Below are 13,088 nucleotides of genomic sequence, written 5' to 3' on the forward strand. Positions count from 1 at the left end.
TGCTAAAGAAAAGTTACTTGTCAGCAAATAAAATAACAAAATAAAAAGTTATTTTTATCAACAAAAAAACAGATAAGGATAAAGATAATAAACCCTAATAATAGTGGGCTTGGGCCTAGTGTTCAAGCCTGGGCCATTTTAACGTGTACACGATGAGAAAGCCTATGTGGGTGAATAAAATAACAGCCATGGACATTTGTGTAATTTCCCCGACTCTATATAATCCCTGCTTTCTTCTTCATCCTAAACCCTACTGGTTCCTCAGCTTCACGCCGGCAGGTCTGTTTCTCTCTCTCTCTCCCCCTCTCACAAACGCGCACTTACACATTTTTGAACAGTGAGAAAATGTTGATATTTACGTGCTATATTTGTGTGTTCTTTTAGGGTTTCCTAGTGGTTACAAGGGCTTATAAGCAGACCTTCTTCATCGGTAACCAATGGCTCCAGCTAAAGGTACTGTTCCTTTATTGTCTTTTTTCCTCGTACTATCAATTTCTATTTTTTTTCTTTGCTGTTGTGTTATTATCAATTTCGGTTTCCAGAAGTCACTGTTTGGTTGCTGAGAAAATTAAAGAAAAGTAGTTATTGCATATATGTATATATGTATATATCAAACTATCGCGATTGCTTAGTATTAGCGACTGATAAACCAACTTATATGAGCCGAATAATCGTGTAAGTTGGATTTTATGGGCTCTTGCTTGTAGGGAGACTGCTACCGTATGCTGCATTTTCTTAGAAACCAAATGGATTAGAATTTTTCTGTGTTTGTGTAAAACCTTAATTTCTTTTCAACTGTTTTATCATTGTATGAGTAAATTTATGTTGCTATTGGTTCCAGTTTTTTTTAATCAATAGTTGCTGTGAAACATGAGGAAATTGATTAATGAAACAAAAGTAAGCTTTGCAATCATGTTTGGTTCAGTCGTTAACTGAACATCAATGCATTGATGATTTAATGTTTATGAGCAGCGGTCTTCTTTTGAGTTAGAAATGATACCTTTCATACTTGTATGCATGAATCTCCCTGAGAATTCATATGAGTTTGCTTCTAGTACTTCATAGCTAAGCCAATTGAATGGCAGGATTGCTATCTAGTCTTTTAGGATTAGCGTGAAGGCAGTAGGCCTAGGAGTATCAAGGGAATTGGAAGAAACAAATTTGTCAAAGCTTGTTTATTTTCCCCTTTCAAATATAACTACTTATCAAGATAATTTTAACATCTCTAGAGTGTAGCATCTATTTATGGTCCATGTTTGAGTATTTGGAACAAACAATTTTTGTTTTTTGTTTTTTTTCCTTTTTATATGTAACTAGTTATAATTCAACGTATATCGACATTAGCTTGTTTAGATGGCTCTTCCCAAGAGATATTGACCCATTGTTAAAAGGTCAGGCATGGATAGGTTTGTGTAACCAGTAACCATAGGTGATGCAAATTCAATTGTTTCCAGTCTTCATTGCCATGCTCATTGCCACCTCTATGTTCTTTCTCATAAACATTTGGAGTTTCCCCTCTTCAATGAGTTGCCTCTTAAAGCAACTAATTCCTTTTGGTTTTGTGTTTAAATGTTTCTGGCTGACCACTGCATATCTTTTCCAGCGGATGTTTCAAAAAAGGCTGATCCAAAGTCACAAGCTGTAAAAGCTGCAAAGGCTTTGAAATCGGGTCCCATCCTTAAGAAGAAGGCCAAGAAGATCCGAACTTCAGTTACATTTCATCGGCCTAGGACATTGAAAAAGGAGAGGAACCCTAAGTATCCTCGTATCAGTGCTCCACCAAGGAACAAGCTCGATCATTATCAAATTTTGAAGTATCCTCTTACTACTGAATCTGCAATGAAGAAGATTGAAGACAACAACACTTTGGTGTTCATTGTCGACATACGTGCTGACAAAAAGAAAATTAAGGATGCAGTCAAGAAGATGTATGATATTCAGTCCAAGAAAGTGAATACCTTGATCAGGTTAGTAACATTAGAATAATGCCTTAAGAAATTTGCAATGAATCGAATTTTCTATTATTTCGAAAATATTGACCTGGAATTTGCACATTAGTACCATTTAATATTAAGAAGTAGGAACCAACAGAAGGTTTACATCTGTAATTGTTATCAGTCTGGGAAAGAATGATGTGTTTATGTAATACTTGTGTGTATACTCTGTTACTTTCAGCCAAGATGTAGGTTTGATGAATAGTTTGCAAGTTTTAATATTTGATGCATGAGCTGTCCTGTATCCAAGCTGTTTATATGTTCTTTTTTCAGAGGTTTATATGTTCTATTTTCGGAGGTTTATATGTAGTAGCTTACAATTATTGCAGGGTACTTGATGGTTTTTGAGACTTTTTGAATGTATTTTTATGTATGGGTATGCGGGTTAAGTTTTGTATTAATCATGACATGGTGGATCAGTTAGACTATTTTCTTGTGATGCGCACTTGTTTATGTGCTCCACGACTCCATCCCATGATGATCTGATAATCTGAATATTTTTTATCCAGGCCTGATGGTACCAAAAAGGCTTATGTTAGGCTGACCCCGGATTACGATGCTTTGGATGTGGCAAACAAAATTGGTATCATCTAAGGGTAGTGACAGAGCTACTTAGTAAGAGAGCATACTCTTTGAGCTCACTCAGATCTAGTTTTGAAGTTGTAACAGTTTTTGCTACTGATTTAAAACAACGTCTTTGTCTTTTGTGGTTATACCTGCAGTTCTGACTTTGTAGACTTGAAAATTTAATCTATTTTGAAACATCATTTGAATGCTCTTTCATTTTCGTATGCAATCACGTTTTGCATATTAAGCCATGGTTAATGCCAAGCAGTCCAGGGAAAGTTTGAATGAACTGTGTGCCCGTTTTTATCCTTTTGAGCTGCCTATCGTGAAGTAGATTGCAATATTTTCATTTGTTTTGGTTCCATCTGTGTCTCTTTTTCGTGTGAGAATGAAGTATTTTGGTTTGCTTTTTCCTAACTCGGGAAAACAAGAGTTACATGAGCCTCGCAGCATGCTTGTGTTTGTGTGGGAAAAGGTACCCTTGTGTCTGTAAGAAGACTAACAACGTCCATTTTTTCTAGAATCCGAGTTACTTTTAGTAGATTTGTTTAAAGTACGACGATGGCATGGTAGGCAACTTGGGTGTTTGGTTGTCAGAATGTAGTTCCTCCGGGTCGGTCATTGAGCATGTCGGGTCGGGTCTGGATGTAGGGTTTAGAGGTACTCATTAGGTCGTTGATCCCAAGAAGAACAAGCCAAATCCTCAGACTTAAATTTCTCTTGCAGGGAAACGTGGGAGTGAGTCAAGGTGCATGTGTTTGTGGCGTCAAATCGGGGTCCATGTACAAGATACAACAAGAAAGCACTTCAAAATTAGCTATAATAAGGTGAATTCTTGAATGGGTGGCTTATAATCTCTTCTTGAAAGTATGATAACATAACATTTTTCCAATTCTGAAAAATTAAGACGATACATGGCAAGCGGGTGCTTTGGGTTGCATTCTGCACCTTCCACTTTTTCTAATGCGTTGGAACCTTCCACTTTTTCTAATGCGTTGGATTTATAAAAAATAAAAAATCAACGGGCATATCTTGCTTCCCTTCCAAGTGGTGAGTTCCCCAGGATGGCGAATTGCAGCATTCGGTAATGAGATGCCCTTTCTTGAATTTCTTCTTGGCTCAATGTCTGCAGCATTTGGTAATGTGATGCTCTTTCTTGAATTTCATCTTGGCTCAATGTCTCTAATGCAGTGTCCATAGGAACAAGACAATCATGCATGAAATCGTAGACTTGTGATCTGCACAAGGGACAGTTTGAGTGGGACACAAACCAAGTGTCTATGCAAGAAATGTGGAACTCATGAGAGCATTTGGGCAGTTTTTTCAGCCATTCGCCTTCTTCGAATTCGCCCAAGCAGATTGCACAGTCTGCATTGCTTTGGCTGTGTTCTGCAGCTTCTGCTTCATCTTTCTTCTTTAACTGAGTTACTGGGAGAGACCGCATAACAGAGACGTCTAGCCCCTCGCTCTGAAACTGTAGAGATGGATCATCCGGGTTGGTTTCATTCAGAATGCGTCGTTGATTCAGGTATCTTGGGAAGCTTGTGCTGCAGAGCCGTTTGAGCAACTTGTAGTAACTGAATATGAGGGTGAAGGTGCAAACAAGAGCAACAAAAGATATAACCCAGGGTCTCCAAGGTGGATCCTGAGATAGGGGTGAGCTTGAAGCCATGATAGTTTATCAGTTCTGCAAAAAGATATAAATTATCAAAAGTTTCCAAAAAGGCTTTGTATAAGACTGCATTGCTGAATATATAGGGCTCATTAGCAAACAAATGCGTTTATTGTTTAAGGAAACCTATAAGATTGGAATTAGTATAAAGATGTCAAAGAACGATTAAATCAAAGAAACAACATATGCGGACACATGCAAGGCTGATGCCTAGTGAGGATATCAAGGGTACCCAATTGCATGAACTACTATACAAATTTCTGAGGTAGATGATATCAAAGTTTGGATACATTTTTTTTAGATGACCAGAAAACATGAAAACCGCAGTGCAGTTTAGATTGCATAATAATATTTTCTACACGAAAAAGAAAAACACGGCCACATATATTGGGATCTGGAATTTTATAATTGGATTTAGTGCTAAAAAATTATATTGCTCTTTGCTTATTAGTTTTCCCTTTGTGAACGAAACTAGCAAACCGAAGAAGCATCTTGATGTACAAGAGAGACAAAGGGCAAACTGAAGTTAAATGGCTATGTCATTTAAAGTTCAAACCCCAAAAACAAAAGTATCCCATTTACACCCTCAACCGCTCAAACTTTGATTTTTACACAAAATTAAGAAGCAAAGTTCTCCAAAATCTCATTGAAGCCTCTGCCGCTTGCCAATTGGGATTTGGTGGTCAATACTGGAATTTGAAGTCAGCAGCCTTGCATTGTTCAGGCATGATCCAGAAGCACCATTGTTGAAATTCAACATGGAAGCTGAACATGTTTGCGAAAACCCACGAGACATCTCAGGATATGATGCAAAACTCAGTGGCTTATTATGAACCCCATAACTTGGATTAGCCACTGGTTTCTGGTTAAAACTTGCAGCTTCACAGCCTTTGATAGAAACAGGTGGGATTTTGAAGGACTGCAAAGGAGGAGGATTTCGCCAACGAGGAAGAGGCCCGGCGACAAGAAGTGTCTGAAGCAGCGGGCCAGCTTCCATCACAGCCTGCAAGAGCTTCCCTTTTTGAGGCAGAGTCTTCCCTCTGACAAAATTGTCAATCACTACAGAAGCAGGATCAGTTTTGGTCATGCCAGAAGAGGCTACACCAGAAGACATAGAGTCATTAAATTCTTGCACCAAAGGCTGCTGCTGCTGCTGCTTCACAAAAGCAATGTTACCAGAGTCTGCCATGTTGATGTTTGAGAACTCTGGTGAAGAAACTGCATCAAATAGAGATTCCACAGGGGAAGAGCCATGGGATTGGTGGTTGTATGTTTCAGAGAGGCTGTTAGATTCAGTTATGCTGGAGTTTGCTTTGGTGGGAATTACAAGTGGGCTTTCAGGCTGGACATGTGGAAACATATTAATGGGCGCTTCAATTGGATTTGAAGGCATGATCTTGTTTAGGAGCTTGTGAAGCTGAGCTCTGGCATCATCTCTTTCTTTGTATGCAACCTTCAAAAGATTGAGCAAATTGTTCACATTCTCCTCACTCTTTCTGATTTCATCAGTTGCTAAAGTTTTTACTGATTCCAGCTCAAGGGTTGTGAACAGAAGCTTCTGCTTCAATTCATCAGTGCTCTGTCAATTCAAAACAGGATTTAAGAAATTAGTTTCAATTCCATGAAAGATAGAATCACAGACCAAAAACATAATAGAATCTGAAACCAAAGTTTTTAACAACATGCAATCTCTTCATGAATCAAATTCCTAAATCATGACAAATTAAAATAAATAAATAAGGCAAAATCAACATGAAGCCCATAGTTTCAAACTTGACATGAGCACCAAACTTTTGACAAACCAAAAATTCTCAACAGACACAAAAGCAGGTTCCAAACAACCACTATTTCAAAGTTAGGAAGAACAGTGAAAACCCCATAAGGGCCCATGCAAATCCCACGTCCTGGTCAGCAAATCATGCATTTCTTTTTTAAGAGGGGGGCAAAAAGAGGGTAAGATACAAACAGTCTCCATTAAAACCTACCCCTATAACAGAAATGGGCACTGGGCCCTATAAATTCATTATTGTCATGAAATATCACAAGCTTCCATCAATACCAAGTTACCTACACATTCTTACTCAAAGATATTCTGTTCATAACATATATAACAGAAAAAGTACACATTTTTCCATAAAATGTATTAAAAAAATTAATGGCCAATTAATTGACCAAGGCACTCCTTAAACACAAAATTTACATTCACAAGACCCTTGACTTCTAATGAGACTGCAGGGCTTGTAAATGCTTGCTGAAAAACTAGAAAACAAGAAATCATTACAACTGTGATCTTGGTAAGTATAAAATTTGATAATTAATAGAGGCCATAAATGGGGGAAATGGAAAACTTTAGGCAGAGAGTAAATGACTGCTTCTTTCTTTTGTGGTAGATTATATAGATGAAATATAACAAATTCAAGGGGGGTGGATTTGGCCAGACATGGAAGATCCATCACTAACAATTAAACTCACATAAAACAACTGAGAACATGAATTGAAAGAGCAATGAAAGAAAGTAATGTGAGAAACTGCAGTTGAAACTTGAAACCATCATAAAACACACAATTGAAGTAGAAAAGCAACAAACTTTGAATGAATTGCAAAACAAGGCGAGAGCCCAGAAGGAAAAAGATGAACAGAAATGTCACACAGAAGAAGAAATGCGGAGTAACCCACCTCATGATAAGTAGTCCACAGAGAACCCAAGTCCTCCATAGTCTGAATTTCACCCCCTCTGGTGAGATAGAAGGCAGAAAAGAAAAGAAGAGAAGAGAGAAGAAAAAAGCAGGAAAAAAAATCAGAGAATTAGGAGTTAAAGTAAGGTGGAATGTGACTCATTTATAGAAGAACAATGAAGCATATAAGACAAGACTGAGAGATGGCTTTCTCACAAGGATCAATAAAGCCCAGTCCACATCAAAGAAATTTTTTTTATGGAAATTAGTTATGGAAATTAAAATTTTCTTTTTTTTGTGGAGATTCCATTCCAATTTATAATCTCTCTCTCTCTCTCTCTCTCTCTCTGTCTAATATTGAATTTTCATTCAAAACTTTCCCACTCTTTCAGGACCTTTGTCTCTTACCCAAAACAAAATATTTCTTACCATAAGAAAATCCTAAACGGCCTTTTTTGCCTCTCATTTCTCAGAGGTTTTATGGGAGCTAGATGTTGCCTTATACTATGCTGAGGTTTTTACGCGGTTTTGCATTCTGTCTATATGGTAACTTTCCATAAATACCCCTATTAAAAAACAAAATTTCCCTCCGGCGGCTCACCCTGTCTAGTAGACAGGGTGTTATGGTAGATTGGCGGATTATGAAGGGTCATGGTATGCCCTCCATTATTGGATGACAAAAGAGAGTCACCAATGATCACCGTTGAGATTTTAGCTACCTTTTTTTTATAATCAGTTTTCAATTAATTTTTTAATCCTAAAAAGGTCGTCAGCAGAAAAGTTTAAACAGGAAAAAAAAAAAAAATATCCCATGTTTAAAAGTTATTTATTTTCCCGGGCCCTAATTTTAGGGCTAATCGTACTTTTACAAGCTTCAAATAAAATCATTTCCTTGCCTAATAAGTTGTTGCTTCATTGTTTATGAGTTAACAATGGTGTATATGTGTGTGCGTATATATTTTAAACATGAGTTTTCCTATGGTAAGAACTCGTATGGAAAACTAAATCCGTCAAAATCAAAAGATCAAATATGTGTCCGTATGTCATATGAGTTTGTAACATGCAATCGTGATTTGCAATATCTTTACATTGTAATTTGCAATTCAAAAGTTGGGAAACTATTTCGAAAACTAAAATCTTTTTGTGGTTTCTAATTGTAATTATTATTTTTTCCTTATATATATATTTCTATGTTCTTCTGTGAGTACAATGTATAATGCCATCACCATGACACCATCATGCCGTATGAAGATGTGCAGCTAATTTTAATTCTATAATATGGAAAGTTTTTTTTTACCATAAACAGTCTAAAAATTTATTGGTAATGGTAAGGACAAGAAGTGAAGAAAATAATAACCAAGAATAAAAAAAGAGAAAATTGTCCATTGATCGAAAATTATTTTCCACCATGGAAAATTAGTTATGCTTTACAAAATACCAGATTCCTATTAATTAATTAATTCATATGAAACAAAATACATGTACTTGTTTTTTTTTTTTTAAATTGGATTTTAGTTTAGGTGATTATTTTATCATGAAGGATGGACCCAATTTCTTAGATTATCTTGCTAGGGTTTGTACTAGATTGCCTTGTGAACTGCCCGAGGAAACTGATATCAACAATATATATAACGGTTGACTTAGTTTGCTTCTTAATCCAATTCTACATTGTAACCTTTCCCATACTTAATATTGATTTTAGTTCACCATTACCAATATGAACATGGCATATGCAAGTGATAAAATAGTTATGAACTATTGATTTTTATTTATTCAATTCTTCATCGACTTAATTATCAATGTAAACAAATTCACTGACTTTTCAACATAATATTGTTCACACATACATGGACGATTATAGATTTTTAGAGGTTGAAAGTCACATTTCATTTCTTGCTATGTCTAAAATCAAGATAACATTTGAAATTGTAAACCAATGCAATGTAAGCAATTGTGAGTCACCGATATATGACTTATTATGAGAGTCATATATGATAACCAATTACACATAGGAACGACTGTGAGCTACCAACTAGCTATAGAAAACTCATATCGTTTAGTGATTATTGGTCATTTTCAACACTATGGGTCATTCTTACATGCTGAACAACTGATGCTAATAAAACTCTTGTCACATGTTAATGTTGTGGTCTTAAATGGTCACTGTACCATTTGGACATGGTGCAGATCCAGACACGTATGGCAGAATCCTTGTCTGCAAGGTCCAATACTCCAAACAAAACCAAAAAAAAGGACAAAATAAATAAGAAACATATTGTATTATTTATCGGATTAATGTTGAACTTAAGAACAAAACCAACCTGATAAACATCTTTCTGACATAGACACAGGCACAATGCACATGGATGATCTCCTCAGGAATTCCATTGTAAGACCAGAATATTTCTTTCTTTATTCCCGACAAGCGGTTTCGGCACTCTTTCACAATTTTATATCCAAAACAATAACATCACCCTAAATTTGTAGCACAAAACCATCATGCAACTTCAATCCAAGTCACCCACTTTATTAAATATTAATTATGTCATTATTCCTTGATCCATTTAAGATTAACAAAGCAGCATGCATGCATGTACCATACAACTAGGCAGTGCGAAATGTTTTGTGTACCCACAATGTTATTCTAATTGCTGGGTTTATTTTAATTAATTGTTGTACTTCAATGTTTACGGTTCTCTTTTAGCCAGGAAGAAGACAAAGCTGCTAGATTTTAAATGTTTTGGTTTAGGACAAAAGCTGCTGGATTTTAAAATATTTGATTCTCTTTGATGCAATGTATCTAGTTTGCTTATACGGTGTGTAAGTGAGTGATTATATTTAGTATTTGTTCTTTAATCTTCGCTTTATGGTTTGGGCACCTTCACAAGTTGACCCTTTCTTTTATATTGGTATTAAGATTTATGTTGTTAACACTCATAAGGATCTATCCAATCGATGAAAGTAGATTAAACATTTCTGATTATCGGAAAATTATCGTGTATTCTTTCTAATGTTTTTAAGAATGGAAAATTATGACTCCTTTGTTATATATATAGAAATTCTCCTATGCAGATCCGAACGTTATTACCATTCGTTTACCATGTATTTTTTTTACTATCCCTCCCTACTATCCTCCTTGTTTAGGTCCCATTTGGGATTTTTTTTTTTTTTTTTTTGGTTGCCAAAAACCTACTTCGCTTTAAAGTTAAGCAGTTTAAGGTGTTTAGTAAAAATAAAATATCTCGATTATTTTAAAAGTAGTGGCTTTTTGACAGCAACTTTTAAAAACAGGCTCTGTGTTGCTTTTCAAAGCTACTTTCAAAAGAAGCAGAGATAAGCTTTAAGGAATTTTTTAAATTCCCAAAATACCATCATTCATTTTTAAAAATGACACCACCTTCGCCTCCACCTCCATATCCAACTCTACCACCAACACCTCCACCTCCACAACCGCCATCCCCACCACCACCACTACCACAACCACCACCACCTCCACCTCCACCTCCACCTCCACAATCGCCATCCCCATCACCACCACTACCACAACCACCACCTCCACCTTCATCACCACCACTACCACCACAATCACCACCTCTTCCTCCTCCATCTCCACCACCTCTACCTCCATCACCACCTCTTTCACCACCATCATCACCTCCATCTCTTTCACAACCTCCACTAACACCACATAATTAGCGCATAACACTTTCAAAATAATGTCCATTTGAGTCATTATTCATAATTACAACAATTTTATATTAAATTTTACCAAACGATTTTAACACTGCTTTTTGTACTCACAACACTTTAAAAGAATTATTTACCAAACATGGAGATGCTTTACTTTACATCTAATTATTTTCAAAGTACAGCAGAAGCAACTTTTTTTTTAAAGTGATAGCAATCCCAAACTGGCCCTTACAATGACATCAACACGGTAATAATGTGCGGAAATTCAGATAAGAGAATAGCTGATATACAGAAATTCTCTTATATGGACGTCCGAATGTTATTACCACTCTATATTGTATTTCACTAATCCAAACTGTCTATTTTGTAGATATTCATTCAAAGATCATTTTTACAAAAAATCACTTGAATCCGATATCATTTGACAACTCAATTGAAAATTTGATATTTTAATACTTTCTTAAAGCACCTTATTCATTAATTTTGTAGGGCACAATTGGATTTCGCAATGGTTTCCGATTTGTCTAATTTTTTGCAAGGATGATCCATGAATATAGACTTAAAAAATAGATGGTTTGGATCGTTGAAAAAAAAAAACGTAAAGGACCCTAAATGATGTCCCTCAAATAAAATTATTTGAAAGATTCCTCAATAAAAGGGGACTGTATTATCAAGTAAGTAATTTATAATAATAGTATAGATGGCTTGAAGCCTTCAAGTGGGTAATAATTTGAATTTATTTTTGTTTGAACTAGATTGTACTATATATAAAGTGACAAAATGCTCGACTCCTTTTCACACGTCCTTACAAATGGGGTCACTCAGGTGTCTTGCTTATATTTTGCGCCTATCTATAAACCACAATCTCACTCACTCCTTTATTTATCGAACACATTAATAATTTGTTTCTTTACTTGTTAAAGTTCAAATCCTAACCCCATCTACTTGTTTTCATGCGAATCTGACGGTGAGACAAATATGAGTTGTCAAATATGAGTAGCTAATGTTGAGATTTAAATCAAAATGTAAGTTCGACTTTGAGTGGATTCAGAATGATTAAGCTGGTTGGGTGGTGCTTTTGCATGAATACTTTTGGTAGTTTCTTTAATGAAGCAAACGTTGTTTTGAGTAATGGGTTTTGTCGAGGATGACTCATAAGTGACTTATTTTAATGAGTGTTAGCTGCTAGAGTTGTGAGTGAAACCAGATGAAGTTCTTTCATATGTACATGTGATGTTCGTTGGAACTTGGCCAATGGCAATTGCAATGGGTGAGCTTCGTGTTATATAATTGTCATTGGAGTTTTAACTCTTAACCAAGTGAATAAACAAACATGTGTACGGTTGATATATATATATAAACGGCAACACTTTGGACTTGGAGTAGAGTATAATCCTGAATTCGGTGCGTGATAATAAAGTAAATAAACAATAGAAGACTAAATAATCAAATTTCTTATAGACTTTTGTTGTACTTTATTATCACACACTTAATTCAGAATTTTACTCTATCCTGAATTTGGGGTGTAACAAAAACACAAGTGCAACATAATAAATAAGTAAAACCTTTTTAGTGCAGTATTGCACTTAGTGGGAACATATTTTCACATCGTCTTACCGGTACATTGCTCTCTCGGAATGGTAGTTTAAGTTTTAGGACTAGTAAATTACCACTTCAAGCACAATTCTACCGCTCTAAACACAAACATTTGAATCTAGTACGCCACAACTCCAACCACAAACACTACCACTTCAAGTACATACAAATTTACCATGCAGTGAAGCACTCAAGAAAAACCGCGTAAAAGAAGTACCCTTTTTGGGAGTTTGCCTTAAAGTTAAACCTTTGAAACCTTAAAGACCCACTCTATTTCTTAAGTTCACTCCAGGCAAAATAAAAACCAAACCCATAAATTCTGTATAGCATCCTCGTTTGAAGCGTGCATGTTGAATTGTTTATAGTGAAGGGTACAAAGCTATGCAGCCGCATTTTAGGGGTATTATAGTAATTTCAGTTGATTAACTTTGAAGAATGGTCTTATAAAGTTGAGACCACACCCCCTTTTACCTCCTAACTGGTAACGACTTTACCTGTCGACCAAATCATGTTCACATGGAGACAATAAAAATATATAAAATTATAAAATTAAATTTAAAAAATCATTTTTTTTAATTAAAAAAGAAATCACCATCCCGTTTGCTCCTCATAATTAGACGGTGCCACTGTCACTTAAGTGAGATTTTTTTTTTTGGAACAATTGCTCCGTTAGGTTCTGGATTTGAGTTATAGTATCCATGTAATGTACGTGAGTTTAGTACATTATCGCATATTTCAATAGGAAATATTATTTTATTTAAAAAAAATAGAAAAAGAAATCACCATTCTTTTTGCTCTTCATAATTAAACGGTGTCATTACCACTTAAGTGAGAATCTTTTTTTTTTTTTTTTTTCCTCTAAGCACTTTTTGGCACCTTACCACAATATTATAA

At 35.6% G+C, this 13,088-nt stretch overlaps 2 protein-coding genes across 2 annotated transcripts; one reads left to right on the forward strand and one right to left on the reverse strand.

The window, feature by feature from the left end:
- The first annotated feature begins 210 nt into the window (after positions 1-210).
- Positions 211-2,777, forward strand: LOC110762099 (large ribosomal subunit protein uL23). The gene is made up of 4 exons (XM_021964707.2): positions 211-279; positions 385-453; positions 1,604-1,967; positions 2,504-2,777. The coding sequence occupies exons 2-4, from the start codon at positions 438-440 to the stop codon at positions 2,586-2,588; spliced, it is 465 nt and encodes a 154-aa protein (XP_021820399.1). The 5' UTR covers positions 211-279; positions 385-437; the 3' UTR covers positions 2,589-2,777.
- A 1,977-nt stretch (positions 2,778-4,754) lies between these two features.
- LOC110762059 (uncharacterized) lies at positions 4,755-7,070 on the reverse strand. Its single transcript, XM_021964654.2, has 2 exons — positions 6,910-7,070; positions 4,755-5,812 (listed from the first exon to the last, which is right to left on the reverse strand). The coding sequence occupies exons 1-2, from the start codon at positions 6,946-6,948 to the stop codon at positions 4,877-4,879; spliced, it is 975 nt and encodes a 324-aa protein (XP_021820346.1). The 5' UTR covers positions 6,949-7,070; the 3' UTR covers positions 4,755-4,876.
- Between the last annotated feature and the right edge of the window lie 6,018 nt (positions 7,071-13,088).

This window comes from Prunus avium, chromosome 6 (genome assembly GCF_965620075.1).
Source record: "Prunus avium chromosome 6, drPruAviu1.hap1.1, whole genome shotgun sequence".
Classification (NCBI taxonomy): domain Eukaryota; kingdom Viridiplantae; phylum Streptophyta; class Magnoliopsida; order Rosales; family Rosaceae; genus Prunus; species Prunus avium.

Bases quoted from the DNA above. Each gene is read 5' to 3' on its own strand.
- LOC110762099 (XM_021964707.2), top strand. The intron at 1,968-2,503 runs GTTAGTAACATT...TTTTTTATCCAG, and splicing joins AAAGTGAATACCTTGATCAG to GCCTGATGGTACCAAAAAGG.
- LOC110762059 (XM_021964654.2), bottom strand. From the start codon at position 6,948: ATGGAGGACTTGGGTTCTCTGTGGACTACTTATCATGAG. The intron at 5,813-6,909 runs GTGGGTTACTCC...TTGAATTGACAG, and splicing joins TGTGGACTACTTATCATGAG to AGCACTGATGAATTGAAGCA.